Raw genomic sequence first — 20,583 nt, 5'->3', positions numbered from 1 at the left:
GACAGACGGCAGCCAGTGTGTTTCCTGCATGTGGAATAAGTGGCGTAGCCTTATTTTTTATGCTGGGCGAAGCGACCTTTTTCTGTCAACCTACGGGAAAAGATAATTGCTTGAGCTGTCAAAATAAACATTGCTGCGGCAGTTAAAACAAGTCGACGAGGCGGGCGTGCATCCAGTCGGTCGCTGTGTATATCTACTCGAAAAACATAACATCTCAATTCATAACAAGATTCCTTATAACCCACACATATTGCCGGATGTTTTCAGCCTGATCCATACAAGTTCTTTAGCCACGTTTTGAATGAAAACAACTGGCGGGCCAGTGTTGTGCCCTGTTTTGCGGACAAATAAAGCTTTTATCAATTTGCTGACAGTTTTAATATATTTTTACTCTCGTTAAAATGAAGCAGATAACGTGATTGTTAACAAGTACAAGCAGCATCCGAGATCGGCCGCAGCGCACGGTACGGGGAGAGGGTGAGCCGACTACCATGTTCACACGCTGAGGCCGGAGGGTTTTTCCAGCATTGTATTAGTTCACAAATTCAAGACAGAAAATATACCAAATTGGACTTCAAAAACTAAGCAAACATAGTCAACCGATAGTAATCAAAATCAAGAGAAATCCAGCAGGTAGCTTTGCCTTAACTGCATACCACACTAGACACTTGCAAAAAGCTAAACGTAAACACGTTGCCACAAAAACCTTTATCTACACCCTGCCGGCAAAGGAACGTGGAATGGGGGTTGTCAAGCGCTGACAGCGGTCGACAGGAAGTGGTATCTATTTTTAGATATGCGCTGCCTACAGTAGTACAGCACTCGGCAAGAGAACCGCAGTAACACGCTTCTCACCACAAGAAACTTATTTATGTCCGATTTTCTTCGGATTTTCGACAATGTTTTCACGGTTCCTCGAAATTGGGTTGTAATAGAGAGGTGGTCGCAATAAATGGGGTCGCAACAAAAAGGTTTTACTGTATAGGGATACTTATTATCTAATTAGTTGTAATACCTAGGCTATACAGTACTGTTGTTTAATTTTGGTGACGTGAGATTATAAATTTTTTTGTTAGTGGTAGGTTTTGTTTTAAGCCTATAGTTAAGTTGTCTATTGTTTAACGCCAATAAAACATCATATTGTGTGTGCTTTGTGTAACAAAAATGCAAATTGTATGCAAATATTGATAAAAGCCACCCTTGAAAAAACCAGGAATTTTATTATCCCAGAAGAGGGGCCACCCTGTTTAAGTATTAGTTGTTTGTATTCAAAAATCAAAACCTATCCAAAAAAAAAATTCATTTTAAGTACTTAATTATACAAAACTCATATTTTAAGTGGCCGGGATTTATAGTGTAATTATTTCCCCCATATACACTTGCTTTTAAAAAAATGTCACCTCATAGAGATTCAAATATACAACTTTCAGTCTGAGTGCTGCATAAATGGATCTTCACTTGCAGTAGTCAGTATTTTTCACCATATTTAAAACTGTTGTAGTTTCCTCATGGGAAAAGTGATCAGCTCTGATTACGAAAGTTCAGTCTGGCTCTGGGAATCGAGGGTTCAGGAGAAATTGCTATAAATGTAAAAATTTTATTTTTGATAAACAATGCAATTTTCTTTGATTTCGAAGGCCATCACAACACTTAACTTTCCAGAATCCAGTGAATATTAAAAACTCCATTTTAAAAGAAATCGTAAGTGTGTATGATTAATTATTATATTTAACTTATGCACATGCTACAAATAACTGTCATGTAGAAGACATATAAATTTAATATGGTGCTATTGATGTAACGGTACATTAGCTTAGACACCAAGAACATAAAATCATTCTCAAAAATGTATGTGACTATACTAAAAAGTAATAAAGCGTTGACTCGACTCAGCTTGAAGGTATAAATACATATGTACTGAACTCTGCTTGAGGTGACTTGACCCAAAAATGTTGTCTCATACAGTTCTACATTTAACTTAACACCAAGTAATCCGTTGAATAATTTATAAAAATAAATATGTCTTTAAAAAAACTTCTTATGATGAGTATTATGTATCATGTATCTATGAAAATGTAATTTTTTTATACACCAGCCCCTCGAAGTAACGCTGTTCGATTAGCGCTGTTTTGAATTAACGACTCCAATTAATTAGGGCATGATTTGAAGTAGCGCGGTCATATATTCGAAGTAGCGCTCTTTCTCGTCCACATAATTAATTTTATTTTCATGCGTGCACAATGTAACAAACAAAATGCAACAAATTAAAAATAAGACGGCACTTGTGTAAGATAAACATTTGACGAATCAAAAAAAGATATTACCTTTTTATGTAATAGTTATTCGCTCCCATCGCATATTTTTAAAGCCTGATTAAACTTGCACAGTAAATAATATTTCGTAAATACATTTTCCGACGCCTACGTATGTGTTTAGCTAATGTTTATACATACTACGTCGTCTTGCAACTCAGTAGCAGCTCTAGTGGGAAATGCCGGAAGCTTTCGAGGCTAGTTCACATCTTGCATCACAGACTGCGCTGACTCCTAGTCGTGCGTACACGAAGTTACGAGGTTAGTAGGCTATGTACAGTTCAATTATGCCGCCTGTGATTTAAATATAGTATTATTTTAGGTTATTTGAACTTTAAATGCAATTTATACGTTTATATTTTTCTTAAATTGTATTTAGATGTGTTAACAGTATGTAAATACGTACATTTAAACGAAATAAATGCCATATAAGGAATAGTAAACAAACGGATTTCAGTGGCTGGAGAACCAATTATTATGAATAACATGCACTCTTATGGCAAAAACGTATTTGATTAGCGCTGTTTCGATTAGCGCTCTATTTTCCTGGAACGAATTAGAGTGTTACTTCGAGGGGCTGGTGTACTGTATTTCTGTAAATTTGTAGTATTTAAAATCGGGTAAATTCTAATTTTTATTTTATTTGCATTATGATCTTTGTGAATTTTTGTGCATCCTTAATCATAGTTGAAAAAAATTAATTTAACTTACATGATCAGCTTAGGACACCATTCTTGAGTAAATAAAGCAGTTTATGAGATGTCAGCAAGTATTCAGAAATTATTATATATTCATGAATAGTTGGATACGATTCTGCATTAAAAACATATACATGTATATACATATACATGTATATATATGTTTATTTATTTATTTATTATTTATTACCAATAGGTACATCAAGTGAGTCTCTTTCTCATAAAATTTAAATTAAAAAAAAAGGAACATGTATAAAATTAAGATGATTTGGAATTTGTTTTCTGAAACATATTAAATACATTTTTTTATTAGTAACAAATAATCTGAGATTACAATTCCAATTTACTAAAAATACTCCTAGTTTTATGTTTATATGCAGTTGGATCAACAAAACAGTTCACAAACTTGAAATTTTACTTGTTTAAGAAAAAAGAATTTTATTTTCTTGCATTTTGCACTACTCTATTAAGGTTTAATTTTACTGTATTTTGCATCAAATTTTCTGTGACTCCTGTGAAGTGTGTTAAAAATAAGTTTCATTATATGTTTAAGTATGATTTGAAAAGTATTTGATTTAGTTGTGTACAATTTTATATTAAATTAAAAATTCTACAGGTTTTATATATATATATATATATATATATGTATATATGTGTGTGTATATATATATATATATATATATATATATAAAAAATCTGATATTAACAACCATACATAAATGAAGCTACGCAGTTGATATAAGGTACTTTAAAAGTGGCTGCTAAACATACAGCTTGCATGCTCATTGTCTAGATTGCCTGGGGCCTCTGGTCGAGCGCCCAGATCTCTCGCCTCCCGTCAGGGTGCTCTGGGTTAGGTTCCCGGCAGGGTCACATCTGGATTTTTGGCATCCAGGATTTGTGGCGGACACAGAAATGAGCCGGTGGTTATTTATTGGAATATTTCCATTTCCCCCCACCCAGTCACTCCGTTGATGCACCACTCACAGCTCATCACCCCTCATCGTCTCAAGCGACCTTACTGTCGTCGAGTGTTTGTGCCTTAATTCAATCATTCAGTGACAAATGTTTTTATCCAACTGTATAACTCAATTTGAATGAACTTTTATTGTTAATACCACATTTATTTAATGTAGAAGGTAGTCAGTAATTAAGTTTGCTTTGACATTTATTTAAATGGACATTTATAAAAATTTCAGGATGAATAAAAACTTCATTTTGTTTATATTCTTAAATACATATTATATTTTAGTTGCATCACTTTTCAATCTGTTAATTGAATTCTGTGTGCTATGGCTGTTTATAGCTTGTTTAAGAAATAAAATATTTTATTGGTATTAAATTGTCACTCTATAATAATGTGTGTGCAACTGTTGTGGGTTTATGTGTAACATTAAACAAGGTTATGATATAATAAAGATGCTAGTGTGTAAACATGATCTGTATAGATTGTAATCATAGGATTTTGTAACTTTCCCAATCTATATAGTATTGTTGGTAATAGTTAAAAAAAAAAGTTCCATATCATTTATATATGTTAGTGGTGATATTAGTTTAAAAAGATATAGCTTTGTTTAAGGTGGTACTCGTTTGTTGCACTATATTTGAATTTAGCTGTGGGAATTTTTTTAAATTCGAAGGATTGCATTAAATGCAGAGACTTACAACAATACATTTAGTGCCTGATTCTGGCAAAGAAGCTGTCGAGTTAAATTAATGAAAGGTGTTTTATGCTCACACTAGCTTCCAATTCTCAATGCTGTTTTGTAATATAAATAATTGCATGTACTTGTTAATGCAGTGGTTTTTTTTTTGTATAGGAAGCTGGAGGCGAAGAACAGTTGACAGTGCACCGGGCACCCAGTTTACCTACCAACGTGTCGCTACAAATTCCAGATCTCACATTTAGTGCCGTCAGTAGGTAACCGTTCTATAAAGTTCATCACTTTATATCAAAACAAATCTCATATATTCAAAGAAATTGTTACATATCTAATTATTATTAATATAATACAATCATATTTATTTTCTTTTCATGGGATATGTGGAACATATTTTTCCCTGTTGGCATGTTCGCTTAAAGCACACAATGCTCTGCATAACTTTATTTATTTTGTGAAATAAAGAAATTTTAGAAAGATAATTATTCTTGAAGCTGACAGGTTTTTTAAGCCTAATTATTTCAAGCTGTGTGACTATTTAAAACTTAAACATCTTCATAGTGCCCACCCAATATTAATTTTTTTTGTACTTTTCAAATAAAATTTTTTTAATATGAGCTTGAATAATGTGAATATTTAAATAGTATTAGAGACTTATTACTCTAGCTAGTTTTCAGTTTTTTTGATATGTATGTTACTTTTATTTAGTTTATGAAAGTCTGACATGATATAGTTTTAGCCAACTTCAAACATTTATTTTTACATCCTTACCGTTGAGTATTTACATTCCTGCCAACTTTTATGAATTTTCCAAATGCCTTTGAAATGTTTTAAAAAGGTATAAAGCTTCGTGATTGTGCACGTAACTGTAGTATATATATAGCAGGTTACAAGAATCACGTAAATAATTTAATGTTTTTTAAAACATCAAATTTTTGAATTTACTAATATACACTCTTTTATCTCATAATCGTCGCACCAATATTTTAGGGTGTCAAAATTTGGATAAAAAAAACCTCTCACGTAAATGTAGCATGATGTTTTTGGTCCCGCTATTAGATACTTAGCGTTTTGTGTAGGTATCTTTTCCGTGTAAAACGATGTATTTTATAGTAGAATTCTAATATTTATTCGGAAATTACCACTTATTTAATTAACGGAAATGAGTTTAAACGTTTAATTAACCGAAATACGTTTAAAGACTTTTTAAATGTTATAACCTTTTATCTGTTCGTCTGCGTCACTGCGGTGTACTGCTTATAAAAATGTAGCCAGTGATAGTTGGCACGTTTTGCTATGTTACTTACTGTATAGAGCGCGCGCACACGTAGTCAAATATTGATATCTCGCCGACAGCATGCAACTCGCGGTATCTGTCAAGTGCCGAGTTAACTGCATGTGATGGCCCGCACTCTTTCGTTGTGTGTACAACAATGATAGTTTTACGTTAGTTCATGCTCACATTCACATTCAAATTTTTTTTTTTCTATTTAAAGTTGAAAGGTTTTTGTTGCATGACTTATTAATTTTAATTGATTGGTGTGCTCTTGGACACTCCACTTTTGAAATAAACGTACTTTCCATGAATGGGTTTTGTTTTAATGAATAACTTTACCTAACAAAAAAAATTTTTTTTTCGCATATATGTCTCACCCATACTTTTCAAACTTGATTTTAGTATAAAATGTGCGATGATTATGCTATAAAACATGATACGTTAACAATGTTTATCAACAGATAATAAAGTTCATAATGGACTATTTATTTATTGGAGGTGTGCAAACCCCTGCCCCCCCCCCACCCCCCCACACCTTTTTTTACGATTTGAAACATAGACAAATTGCTGAGTACACTTAAATATTTTGCTGTGTATATTCCCTATTATTTATTAGTGTCTCTCCTTGCTGCATGGTTATCTTTTGTAATATCTCCTGTGCTGATAGCATTGAGCTGGCCTCTATTGGTTTCTAGCTTATGTGGTTGTTGTAAAATTGATGCAATCTAAATTTTTCCAAATAATTCTAGGTAACTTCAGAACTTTCTAAAGATGTTTGTGTATTGATGTGATTGGTAGTGACCTTGAATTAACTTGATGTTTTAAGCAGTGTGCATGTATGTAAAATAATTGGTTTACTGCGTGATTGTATATTAAATCAATTTTATCTTGTATGTAACAAAAATTTAAATGACTTCCTTGTTCAAGATAAATGGGTTTTTTGACATGCAGTGTTGCACAGATAATGCTCCTTTAAAAGTTGGTAGGTATGCATTTACAACTCATCAAATAATGGTTTTATTTGGCAAATTTTATTCATTAAACTAATAAAACCTAGAGAGAAGGTAGTACAAAAAATGCCTTATCGTAAAAAATTTAATATTGTTGTTTGTGTGATGAAATTTGTAAGAGAGTTCAAATTTTAAAAGTAATTTTGCATTGATCATGCACACTAAAATAGCTGTAAGAATAATTGTTTTGTCTATGAGATTTCTGGTAGCATAAATAGCTGAAGTAAACTGTGCTACTAAATGAAAAATGCTCCAAAAATTGCCAAAGAGCATAAACAAATGATCATGTCAGTTATAACTTATAATTAATTAACAGCTGTTTCAAATGTAAGACCCTTTTGTTTTACACTTTATATTTTCCATCATTTTTACAGAGTCCCATTTTACATTACAATTTATTAGATATCTATTAAATATACACGTATTACAGCAACAAATTAAACTAAATGATGAATAGGAATCTTCATAGAAAATTCTGGAAATTTTTGCTTAAATGAAGAAAAGTAGAAAAATTCTTTTAGAAAAAATAGGCTTGATAATTTTTGAAAAATTGTGATTCGGGTAAAGAATTCTTTACCTCATCACTAATAAAACTTTTGTTATGAAAAAATTAATAATTTAAAAACGGAAAGATAACTTAAAATATATAAAGTTTCTGTACTATTTTTAGCACTGTTGATCTGCAGGAATAGTTTATTACATATATGAAAGAATTTGGAGGTGGATGAAAAAGGAGAAAGTAAAAGTATCTCCTCTGACACTGGATAGAATGACATTTCCCGGAAAATAAAACTAAAAGTAACAAAATTAGCACGTTTGTGAGCCTCTGGATTTGCCACTGAAAGAACTTTATGATTTCTTTGTTACTCCCTCTTATATCTGTCCATCACCAAGCATGGAGCTATCAAACAACACATTAATGGGAATGAAAAAATAATTATAATTACTTCTTATGGTTTTCTGACATTTTATTACATAATGAGCAATGCAACTCTGTGCATCAAAGTTATTGGACATAGTATGATAAACAGAACTTATTTAAAAAACTGATTTTCTTAAGTTTATTCTTTGTAGCTGTAACAAATGTTTGACACTTCTCACATGCATGCATATATGTATGTATTTATGATTTGGTTTGAGTGCACGTGTGTGGTTTTTTTAAATTTTTATTAACATGTTTGGGGTGTGCTTTAGGAGCTTTTAGTTGTGAAGGATTTGAAGGTTCAATCTGTGGATCAAAGTGGATGTTTGAGAAGCTCTAAACATAGTAGTTTGCTATTTTACCAGGTGGCTATACTTTTGATCTTCCACTAGTTTACTACCAATAGTTAAGCATGACAATAAAAATAATATTCAGTCTATGTGCAGTAAGTTCTTCGTTAAGGATTGTTTATAGTTTTTGTGCTTTTTCAGTCCTAATATTAGCAATTGTCTGATGGGAAATAAATATTTCTTGCTTTTGCCAGAGAACAAAATTTTTATTCTGGAAAAGATTGTTAAAACATTAAAACTTTTTTTTTTAATTTTATCTTTGTTTGTAATGACAATTAACTAAAAGATGCAGGGGCTGTTGTAACTTGAAGCATGTTTAAAAATGTCGTAAAGGAACTCCTCAGGTTTAGAGCTATAACGGAAACTGTTCCTTGCTTTTAATAATTCAGTTTCTAGTATATATAATGTTATTTTTTCTAACAGTTTTAAAAGAACAAAAATTTAAATAGTACTGTTAATAGTACTTACAAGGGGAGGGTATAAGTCTGGGCTTACTGATTTGACTTAATCTTACAATTCCTTCTAATATTTCATCAGAGTGGTCCATAGGAAGTAAGAAAAAGTTCTGTAAAGATTTTTAAGGTATAGTTTGAGAGATTTTTATCATGAATTGTCAAGTCAGTGGCAGGCGAGTGATAAAGCGCATAGTCTGACAATCCATTGGCTCATGTTCAATACCCACTGTTACAAAATTTCTTTTTTAAATATTTTTAATTTGTTTGAATATATTTCAATTCTGTAAATAATATTTTAATATTGTGAGGAATAAAAAAAAATTGTACGAGTGGGTATTAAACTTGAGCCAGTGGATTGCCAGACACAGAGCTTGACCAATACGCCATGCCACTGACTTGACACTTTATGAAAAAATATCTCTCAAACTTTACTTTAAAATCTTTAAAAAGCTTTTTTCTTGCTTCCTAGGACCCACTCAGGCGAGATATTTTATGATGTTGAAAAGGCCACCTACCTGCTTCTACTCACACAGTTTAAGCCATTTTGGTGAACTCCGACTCGGACCCTCTCCTTATTAATTAATAATTTAGTCTTATATCCTATCTGTGCAAATTGGATAAAGAGCAAGTCTATTATTGTAGGGGTACGTGGGCTCACATATCCTCTTGGTAGCCCTGCCTGAAAGTTATAAAGAACATTACCATTTTTACTTAGGTTATAAATTATTACAGGAATGGCCATCGCTTTAATTGAAAAATCCATTAACTTTGTAATGTGTTGTCATTTGTTTTTGCTTGTTTGTGACAAAACTTTTGCATCAAAACAATGGAAGTAAACTTTAACTACAACTTTGCCACATGAAATTATCATGATCCTGTGATTAAAGACCTTTCATTGTAAATGCTTTGCCTTCATATTAGTGCACACTGCATCCACTAAATCAATTCAACATTTATATATTATTCATTTCTTGTTTACATGAGTACTAATTTTAACTTTGCTTATATTTGTTTTTGCTAATTCATAACTGTACACCTATCCCTCACTTAGCACGACTAATTAGTTCCTAAAAATGCTCGTGTTAATCAAAATGCATATTCTGAAGCATTAATTTACATAAATAGCAAGGCTAATTTATTTAATGTGTTCCAAAATTGTTTAGGAATATATACTTTACGTAATATAAATGCGTTGAATGACACTCAACTATAAATATGTCACACCATTTATCTTTATATGCCTCCCATCGCACTTTGCATGACAAATACGACACTTTGTAACGGAGATATGTGGTTATGTACTTTGTCGTCAGTCGGCTGGCTGACTTGCCCGCCCGGGCGTGACCTTCAACTCATGTCGCGTACCTTTTCAAACCATCATTTACTGACAGTGAAACTGATATTAATGTCCGGATGATTACATTTTAATTTTTCAAAAATTAAAGTGCTTATTCGCGTATCACCACCTGGTTCACACCAATCCTGTCAGGCCATTGATTATTTTTTTCATTGCAACATTCATTTAACAACCTTTTCCACATGAATCATTTGTTCATTTCTGTTCCGGTATCTAATGTCAAATATATTCCGCTAGTACAATCAACAGCATCAGACTGATATAAACTTTTTGGTAAGAGTCCTTACGATTTTGCGCACAGTTGAAAGCTTAAAACTAAAGTGCGACCAACATCTGCACGCCATAATGCTTCTAGTTTTTTTTCTAAAATACTCGAACACAATGCATTATAAGTGATCAAGCACATACAGTTACCAGCAGCTAATGTGCAGACGTTGCTTTTGTTTGAGTGAGTTCCCTGTCATTGGCTATGAGTTCACGGCCCGGTTTGTGGCCAGGCGACAACGGTACGGCACAGCGGCATACACGCGGACGTAAAAACATTTGGTCCTTTAAACTCCATAGCCGCAATTTAACTTGCCATAGTTGATGTTTGTACAACAGCCGATGGCGTAAACAGACCTGCGCGTGCATCTCTTTCCCCCTTGTTTGGCTAACTGTATCCCACGGCACATCTGTTAGTTACAGAAGTTGAAACAGACTTCGTGGCGTTGTGCTGGACTTTTTTTTTTGGTCTGCCTAGATTTCGTGCTAACTGAAATTTACAGACGTGCTATTCAAGACTGGGGCAGTAAAATTCACATTGCGCTAAATGAATCTGCACAATCTGAAGACGTGATAAGTGAGGGATAGGTGTATTTAAATATTATGGCTATAAGAAATGTCTGTCAATGTAATCTAATGCTACTAGTAAAATAATGTAGAAAAAAGTAACTCTCATTGCTAGAGACCTGAACAATATTTTATTTCCTTAAAGATTGTGTTTTATTTTCTTCAGAAATATGTGTTACTTTTCTCAGAAACCGGTGTTATTTTCCTCAGATATAGTTTTATTTTTCAGACATCACCTGGCAACCGTGATTTTAAATCATGATCAAACTATATTTTGTTGTGAGATGGATACGACAGATGATTACCAGAAGCAATCCTTAAATCACTATTTACTGCTTCGTACAGATTTATCATATTGTTAGGTCACAATTTAAATTCCACTAATGTCGGCTCTTGTTATGAAAACAATTACTATAAAACTGTGTTTGTAGAAAGATTTAAAAACTAAATTCAATAATTATTTTCAACAATTATTGTTTCTTTCATTATACTCTGTGTATTTTGTATTTGTTCATTAAAAAGTTGCTTTTGTTTATTTGAGCATGACCAACAAAAAGTCTAAAATGTCTTAGCAAGCTAATATTTTCAACTTAAATGAGTACAAATTTAATGAATGTTCTGTAAATATTAAAAAAACCATTTACTAAAAAAAAGTTACAAATGTAGCAACATGATGACAAAACATTTTCAAGTACAAGACAATTTTAGTTTATTTTTTGGCTAACTTAAAAAAAAACTAATAAAACCAAGTGTCAATATCATTGAGTTTTCATAGATGTTGTTATAATGATAAAATGGAAATAACCATTGTGTCTACAGAAATAATGCTAATTATGCTAAAAATTATGTAAATTAATTGATTACAATACATTTTTAACATTGATGTATAATATAAAGAAGAAATTTAACAGAAATACTTGAAAATGTTTTGAAAACATGATAAATAGCCTTTCAGATCGCCAAAATTAGCATTTTACATTTGGAAAAGCATAAATTAACATTATTATTAGCGTATAGCAATGCTATATTTTCAGGTCTCTAAGCATTGCATAGTTCCATTACAAATTTTAGAGAAGGTGGAAGCAAGTTATATTTACTGGAATAATAATTTGCTTTATGCTGCCATATTGAGAGTTCATTAGTATGTACTGTCAAAACAAATCAGCTTTAGTTCAAATAATCTAAATAATGCCAATGTAAAATATTAATGTGAATTTTTTTTTTTAAAGTTGTATATAATTTTTAAAAAGGCTATGTATGATATCAACTGAAACCAGGCCAAAGTTTGTTTTTAGTTATTTTAATTTTATTTTTGTTGTGTACAGTAATTAAGCTGTATGTGACAATTTACATATAAATAATGACAATTTGTATAAGAACAAAGTATTTACTCTGAAATGCTTCTGTGATGTACTCAAAATTGTATTTTATCATTACTAATTCATTCATAGTATGGAATTAGTTAGGATTGAAATAGTAATCATGTTAACTTTGCAATAACCAAGCAATCGTGTTGTTCAACCTCGCAGCTGGGAAATACACGAACTTCTGCAATTTTGTTGGAGATGGTGACGCTGATATTACGCTACACTGGCGCTTGAGCCTTTTTACTCCCTGGATGCATGGATTTCCTGGTCGAATGACATTAACTGTCAATGGAAATTTCTAAAGAGGCAGCAGATTGCGATAGCAATAAATAAGTCTTGAGAAATAGTCTGCACTGTTATTGGTGCGAGTGAAGTGTTAAATTGTTTTCTCATCTTACGATCCATTGTTTTTTCGTCAGAGGTATTGGGGAAAAAAACGTTTACTTTACGTCAATTATGTCTTAGTTGTTCAAGCACATGGGCCTCTTTCTTGTCTTCACTTCAAACTCGTGTTACGTGAATAGCCACAAAACACTCTAGCATCTAGGATACAAAGACTTGTTTATTATCTAGTGTTCTGTTGGTCTTTCTTAATCATTTCTTCTGTAAATATACAGAAGACCCATTCTGTTCATCTTCAGAAAAGAAATTTCAATATTTGTTTTGTATATTAAGTCGAGAGGTTTTAGTTACTGCCAATTTTCTTTAAAACCATACTTTTAAAGTTTGTTTCTTTTAAGTAGCGTTTTGTACAATTTTCGATAATAATATCATAGTGCAGTAAGAAAATTGTTGAAAAGATATTAAAAGTGTACGAATTAAATAAAGTTTAGTGCGAAAAACTTGCATATAAACTCGTATCAAGTGTATTGTCCGCTATATTTCTTACGTACTAGCTAGAATTAGTGGTTACTTTGCTATTCATATTTTATGGTCTTTTTTTGTGGGCAAGAAATTGGCTTATGTGCACAAGGCTTTAGAGTTTACAAGTTATAAACTGTCATATATTTAATGTATTTTTATTGGTGTTTTTTATAAAGTTTTTTATAGTTTTGTGAAGTTTATATTTATACAGTTGATATTTTTTTCTGCAAAACCATTTTTATTCTTAGTTTTAGGCTAATTTTAAGGATTCTAGAAAAAATTTAGTTACTTTTCATAGCATTTAAGACAGCAAAGTGAATTGAATGAGTGCTAGTAGATGGAATACATTTTTACTAACATTTGATACAGTAACTGATATGCTAGCAAAGTACTAGCGAGTATTGTATTTATATGACTGACAACTAAGCAGTTTTTATTAGTATTATTTGTGACCAAAGATTAACTTCATATCTTTTTTAAGTGAACAGATTGATAATCTTGTAATGTTGGCAAAATGTGCTAAACACCAAATTAATTACTCTTATACAGCTAACTGAACAAAATGTGTGCAAGTAAAAAATTAATTAATTTTATGATTTCTGTCTTCCAGAACAATTACAAGGATAAAGAACAAAAAAAATTGCCTCAACCTTACACTTTTTGTAAAAGACACAGAGTAAATTCAATGATTAATCTACCATCAAATGATTTCCGAAGCAGTGACTATTTGTACTGCTTCAGGGGGGAAAACACCACCTAATGAGGGGTAAAACAAGTGTGTTTGTTCATATATGCTTGTGTGAGTGAGAGTGCATGCAAGTAATTTGAGCATTAAATGCATGCCATCAGCTTAGTAATATATGGCTAGTGCAGGCAATGAACTGAGAGGAAATGTACTGTGAAACCAGTAGAGAGATGTTTTCTGTTTTGGTTCTGTTTATTTTTTGCTACCTTGACACACTTTTACACAATCCAGTATTCTTATTAAGTTACATTCAAATAAAAAAAAAGCCTGGGATCTGAAGATTATAAACCATAACAACTGTAAATAACACCCACTAATTAATTTTTTCTTTGGCTGCAGAAAAAGAAAATACTTTATTTGGAATTATTCAGGAAAGCTCTTGAAAATAAAATATGTATTATAGTTTTAACTAATTAATTTTAAAACTAATTAAAGTTTCTGATACTTTGTTTAACCAAAATAAAAGTTTTGTTAGTATGATTTGCTGTAATAAAAGTTTTTGTTATATTAGCTCAAATATTTAATATACATACTTTCATATCTTGATAAAACATTTTGTTATAGATAGTTGTTGAAGTGTTAAGTATGCTAGTCATTTAAATATTGCAATTATTTAACGCAAGCATACTCATGTGGGTTTTCTCGAGCATGTTTGAATTGTACCAGGGTTGTGTGTAGAAAAAGCTGATGCAATGTATAAAGTCTTATTTAAATTTTAATTTCATATTCTGCCAATTTAATATACCAAACATAATGTTAGCATTTGGAGATGACATGTTACCTCTGTAAGTATTTACAATGTACACGAAATTCCATTGTAATTAAGTACATTTATAAGATATTTATCCATATTTAGTTTTTAAGTATGCTTTCTGTTCTTTTGTATCATTATAAACATATATTTTTTAACTATCTTTCTTAACTACAAAATATGCTGCTTTCACCAGTTTGTAACAGGCTATGTGTATTTCAACAATTAAAAATTCAGGTGTAAAAATACACAGCAACAATACTGTTTTTCTTTAATAGATTACTATGTGTCATGCACAGAAGTTCTGAGATAAATCGTACCATGAAAACATATTCACAATGTTGTCATTGATGTTTTAGGGAGAAGTTTTTTTGTGTGATGGCTAGAACTGTGGAGAACCAACTTGCAGAAATCATGTGGTTGACAAACTTCAGGTGACTGAGGAATAGTTCAGTAAATGCTCCTTAATTAGACACACTTGGGAACATAGCCATGCAAGATTATCAAACATCAATATAATTTAAATAAAAGAAGGTACTAAATTAAAATAAATACTTAGTGCAATGATATTTCAAACAAGCTGTAATAAGCCGTTATATGGAAAGAAAAAATTACTGATGAGAGTTTCTATTTAAAAAAAACTAATATCACGTATCCGTAGTTTAGATCTCGTCAAAAATTGTTTACTGACTATACAAACGTTTATTAGTTCTGCTAAGTTGTTTTTTGTTGGCTTCAGCTTGACCTGGTGGTTAAGATCAACAAATGCCAGAATCTACCGGGGAAAAAATCGAAACATGAGTGACTAGATCACTGCTCGATTACCGAAATTTTGCCAAACGAAGAGCATAGACTGTAATTTGTAAAAATTATACACTATTCAAATTATGTACTGTTTTCAGTATGTTGTGTCCAATAGTTGCCATCTCAACTAAATTATAGTACTACTTTTTCTTTGCATAGTATATAACTTTAGAATTATTATTATTAAGTTAACTACCATGTTTTCTCGCATAATCGTCGCACATTTTATTCTGAAATCAAGTTTGAAAAGTAGAGGTGCTACAATTATGCGAGAAAAAATTTTTTTTGTTAGATAAAGTTATTCATGAAAATAAAAGCTTTTCATGGAAAGTACTTTTATTTAAAAAGTGAAGTTTAAAAAAGCACGCTGAAAAATTTAAAGTACTAATTCATACAACAAAAACAGTTCTTTAACTTTAAATAGAAAAACCAAAACTGTGACGCGAACGTGAGTCGGAACGCATATCTATCGTCGAAGTACAGACTTACCACGAAAGAGTGCAGGCCATCAAATGTAGTTAACTCAGCACTCGACAGATAGCGCGCGTTGCATGCACTCGGGGAGATATCGATATTTGACTACGTGTGCGCGCTCTATACGGGAAGCAACATAACCAAACATGAATGATGCAAACTGGCGGGCTACATTATTGTAAGTGGTACATCGTGACAATACAAACGAACAGATAAAGGTAATAACGTTTAAAAAGTCTTTAAAAGAAAATTTACACGTCAGACAACTTTATATTTCCGTTAATTAAATAAGTAAGTGGTAATATCTGAATAAATATTACATTTCTACTTTAAAATACATAGTTTTATACGGAAAAGATACTACACAAAGCGCTCAGCATCTAATAGCAGGACCAAAAGCAAAATGCGACGTTTACGCGAAAAGTTTTTTTATTCCAATTTTGACAGCCTGAAATATAGGTGCGACGATTACGCGAGTGTGACGATTATGTGATAAAAGAGGGTACTTTTCTGTACCCACGTCTTGGTTATTACAGAGTTAATTTACTTGTCTGTTCATTATAAAGAAGTTATGATATTAACTTATCCACACTTCACTGCAAAAGTGTTGGTACACGAGAACACGTATGCTTGAGAGAAACATGGCTAGTATTTCGTGGCAGTGATGAGATTGATAGCATGGACCTCCGAACTTGGGCAGAGCCATCCATGTGTGCTGTTAACTAGCCACAGTACTTACTGGTGAAATCAGATTGTGTTAAATTGTAACTCTGATTTCTCTAACGAGTTGCGATCACATGCAATATGAAGCACAACGAAAACAAATCTTGTGTGAAGAGTGTACAGGTAGATAAAATGCATTGTATTTTTAACTTGTAAGTCTTTCTTTTGACTGGCTTTATTTAAAGACCTTTAAGTAACAAAGAGAGAAATACGAGTTGTTTGTCTCCCATTAAGTTTTGAAATTGTAACACTTTTCTTTTATAGTAAAAAAAAAATGCATAAGACTAATTATCTGTACTAAAATGTTTATTTTAGATTTTTGTAAAATAAATTACAAATTAAAAAGATTTACGTTAAATTATTGAATTACTTACGTGATGACTAAGATGAATAATGCTCAAATGCCGGTATTCCAAGAGATAAAAATGAGGATTTAGATGTTGAATATGCTACACCTGTACCCTAACAGTATTCCAAGTGCACAATAGGACATGGTCAGTCCCTTATTTTTAGGGCACAGATTTTAGTGTCCTATCCATTGCCAATCTGTTGCCCAAGTTCTGTGCATGGACAGAGCTCACTTTATCATTAGATCCATCCAGACGGCGGACCCCCATTAACTCTTATGTATTTAATTTTGTAAATATCGTGGGATGTAACAAATATATTGGTGTTTAGAGTAAAACTTTATGGCTGTGAAACTATTCTGGAATACATTTTGTACACTTAATGAGAAATAACAAGAAATAATCGCAACATAAAAAGTACTCGAAGATTAGAAAAGCACCATTTAATTTGTGTGACGGTGCTGCTATATCCAGGTATTTTGTCTTAACAAGTGTATCAATGGTTGCCAAATGATAGAATGCTTTGGAACCAGTTTATAGTCTCGTGCAGGGTAACGTTTATTAAAACAGCTGCCTTTCTATTCCCTTACTGGGAGGACTTGCTTTGGACAAGCTCTGGAATATGGCCTGCAAGTTAGGTTATGGTTGTATCCCAACATGGCAGTGCTTATTCGCTTCCTTACCCTAACATCTTGGAATTCTGCTTTGAACAAGTTTATGCTGCATCTTTCTTTATTAAATAAAGTGTGTTTCTATTTAGTCATTGTCATGCTTGTGATGACAATCAAATTTTAATTATTTGGGCACCATTCTGAACATACATGAAATGTTTAGAACTTAATCTTATTTAATCATACCCTTCTCAGATAACATGTATGGTTCCTCGTTGGAGTGTCTCCACAAAAAGCTGAAAGTAAAATAATATTAACAGCATTATAGATACTACAGTGTGTGTAAATTTGCCTTTAACTAGTGATTTGAATGCCAGGTTACTGATTGCAGTGAGCACAAGACACAAAATTCAACTTTGTCTGTAAATTGAAGATAAGCTAGTATTTGAGAATACCATATAAATTATGGAAACAAAAAGTAAATTAATTTTATGTAATCTGTGGTTTGTTCCAAGAAATGATGTTCACAGCATATCAAGAATCAAGCCAAGATTCCTATCGAACATGAATTGGCACAATAGTTCAAAATTGACCACATTTCAACACATGACATTTTAGTTTCCAATTGGTTATCTCAGTTTTTAGTTTATTTGTAACATCAAACTATGTATGTCAACAGCAACAACTGGAGGTTCAATTCAATGTCTTAAAGAAAATTGTTACTGTTAAATTAAATAAACTCTCAGAAAGCAAAGTTAAAACCAGAATAATTTATTAACTCAAATACTAAGGTAGAGCAAAACATGAGTCTATTCTCCAGGGATACCTTTGGGCAACACAAAACGGTAAAAATGTGAATCTAAAGTTAATAAGAAACTCTTAAATCATCAAATTGAAATGATTTTAAATGCAAAACCAATTGGCTGACTACTCATACCCACAATGGTATTAGCACAATACATACCAGTTTTCAGTAAACATTACCGATCGTTAGGGACATTCAAAAAACATGTAGGTTTTATCTCTCAAATAAGCAATGATTTTTTTTCAATATTTGCCAAGATCAGCAATGAAGTTCAAAAGTTTGGTCAGTAAAAGTTGACTGCAAATTGTAGGATCACGGAACAGCGACTGATTCAGTCGGCTGGAACATGGACTTCTTCTCGCAGGTAACAGCAATGACGAAACATTGGTGGAATGGTTCGATATAGTAGTATCTTCAATATGGCTGGAAAATTTTTGTCCTGTATCCTACACCACGCACTTCTAAATGAGTTTGTCCAAGTATGAATTTCGTTGACTATTCACACTTCTTAATTCCAAATGTTCTCGTAGAAAACAATTTTCGCTGCAAATAAATCAAAGTTTAGGCCTCTTCTTATTACTTAGCCTATTTGTATCTTGGTACGACAAAACTAAGGTCCTTATAACGCATAGTACTTGACAATTCAGAAAAGTTTTAACTTGTGGAATTTCATTAATTTCAACCACTCATAAGTCATAAGTAATATTGTCTTTAAATATGGAATTCAATCCTGTTGGTTCAAAATAATGTTTCCAAACTCTGGAATTTGTCAATACACGGCTGGTCTTTGTGAAGGTTCAAACAAGACTAATAGTTTCCAAACTAATGCTCTCGGATATTTGAACCAGGGGCGGATCCAGGGCCGGCCGACCCGGGCAATCGCCCAGGGCCCCACGCCTAGTGGGGCCCCGCGTCTGCCCTCACCCTAGCACCTGTCATGTAAGGTGTTCGAAATTAAGTTGTACACCCCTAATGTCTATTAGAACCTCTTTTATATGTATTAACCGCAACAAGCAGGGGACGAGTGTCAGATAATCGGGTTGGCAATATGTGGATCACATTACCTGACACTTGCCAGCCGGCGATGCTGATTAGTGTTTGCTTCAGGTTACAGTTATCACAGATACGGCGACAACAAGGCTTTGCTCTGAGTGTCGTTTTCCTCTGATATATCTCTGGGGAAGGGCGGTGAAAAGTACATACAGTTGTGCTTTTTTTGTTTTATGTTTATATTACTTCTGCCAGTTATCAAAGGAATTGAAAGTATAGGTCGCTATGTAAACCCTAAACTTCCTCTCAACCTTCTAAATTTACGTGACTTTAGTCAGCGGCTGATAATTAGCCTTCCCTTCCCTTTTACGATATTCAAAAGTGGAGGGGGTGTGAACGTACGCGTTACAGACCGATGTTGTTACTGCAGTGTCGCCAGATCAGTGGAAATATTAAGTCATGTATAGTGCAGTACACATTTTGAATCTCTATTCGTTCGTCCTGTTATTTTGTTGTAACTACTTTCAATGATATTTATTAATAGGGATATTTATTTTTATTAGACAGTTTCATAATCAAGGCTGAAATTTTTATTTGTTAGTTTCAGTCAGATTAATTTACAATGACCTCTCGTGATCGTGACTTTGGTAGGAAATATGATTCTGGCAGTTCCAAACGGAAAAAAATTGAAAAACGCAAAGAACTTGAAAAACAATTAAGCGATTCTTTAACAAAATATTTAAAGACTGATAAAATTACTGGAGATAAGGAACAGTTGAACTGCAATATTTTGCCTTGAAATGTTGTTGGTTTTTTTTTTCCCTTAAAATCATTAATTTTCATAAGTGAGGGAAAAAAATTTACCCATGTGATTTTTGTACCAAATTAATTTTACGACTAATTTAAATAATAGCCTATACAGCTATATAAATTAACCCTCATTTACATGTGGCATATATTTGAGTATTTGTACAAAAACAATCCAAATTTATTTGCGTATTTTTATTTTTCTTCTTGTAAAATATTATTTTATGTGAAAAAATATCGTATTTGTGTAAATGAAAAAAAAGGAAATATTGTTTTTTTTTGTTTTTGCTTTTGATTTTTTATATTTTTATTATGATTTCACTTTTAAAAATATTGACAGCTTTTATAGACTTATAAAATGACCATATTTCACCAGAATTAAATTGTATGCATTAATAAAACTAACCCAATTACAATTTCCAC

General features: G+C 32.2%; 1 protein-coding gene across 6 annotated transcripts in view; it reads left to right on the top strand.

Moving 5' to 3' along the window:
• The window catches only part of LOC134543111 (serine/threonine-protein kinase GD17699-like), a 115,337-nt gene extending 95,051 nt beyond the window's left edge, over positions 1–20,286 (top strand). For 4 of the 6 annotated variants that reach the window (XM_063387942.1, XM_063387958.1, XM_063387951.1 and 1 more), the window contains exon 10: positions 4,831–20,285. In XM_063387942.1, coding sequence (XP_063244012.1) covers positions 4,831–4,935 — 105 coding nt within the window. In that variant the 3' untranslated portion in view covers positions 4,936–20,285. Of the gene's footprint in view, positions 1–4,830 lie in introns of all 6 variants that reach the window. The other 2 variants (XM_063387965.1, XM_063387934.1) reach the window with 1 other exon arrangement.
• The last annotated feature ends 297 nt before the right edge of the window (positions 20,287–20,583 follow it).

This window comes from Bacillus rossius, chromosome 1 (genome assembly GCF_032445375.1).
Source record: "Bacillus rossius redtenbacheri isolate Brsri chromosome 1, Brsri_v3, whole genome shotgun sequence".
NCBI classification, from domain to species: domain Eukaryota; kingdom Metazoa; phylum Arthropoda; class Insecta; order Phasmatodea; family Bacillidae; genus Bacillus; species Bacillus rossius.
Note: the sequence above shows the minus strand (reverse complement) of the source record. Positions and strands in the feature narration are given on the sequence as shown.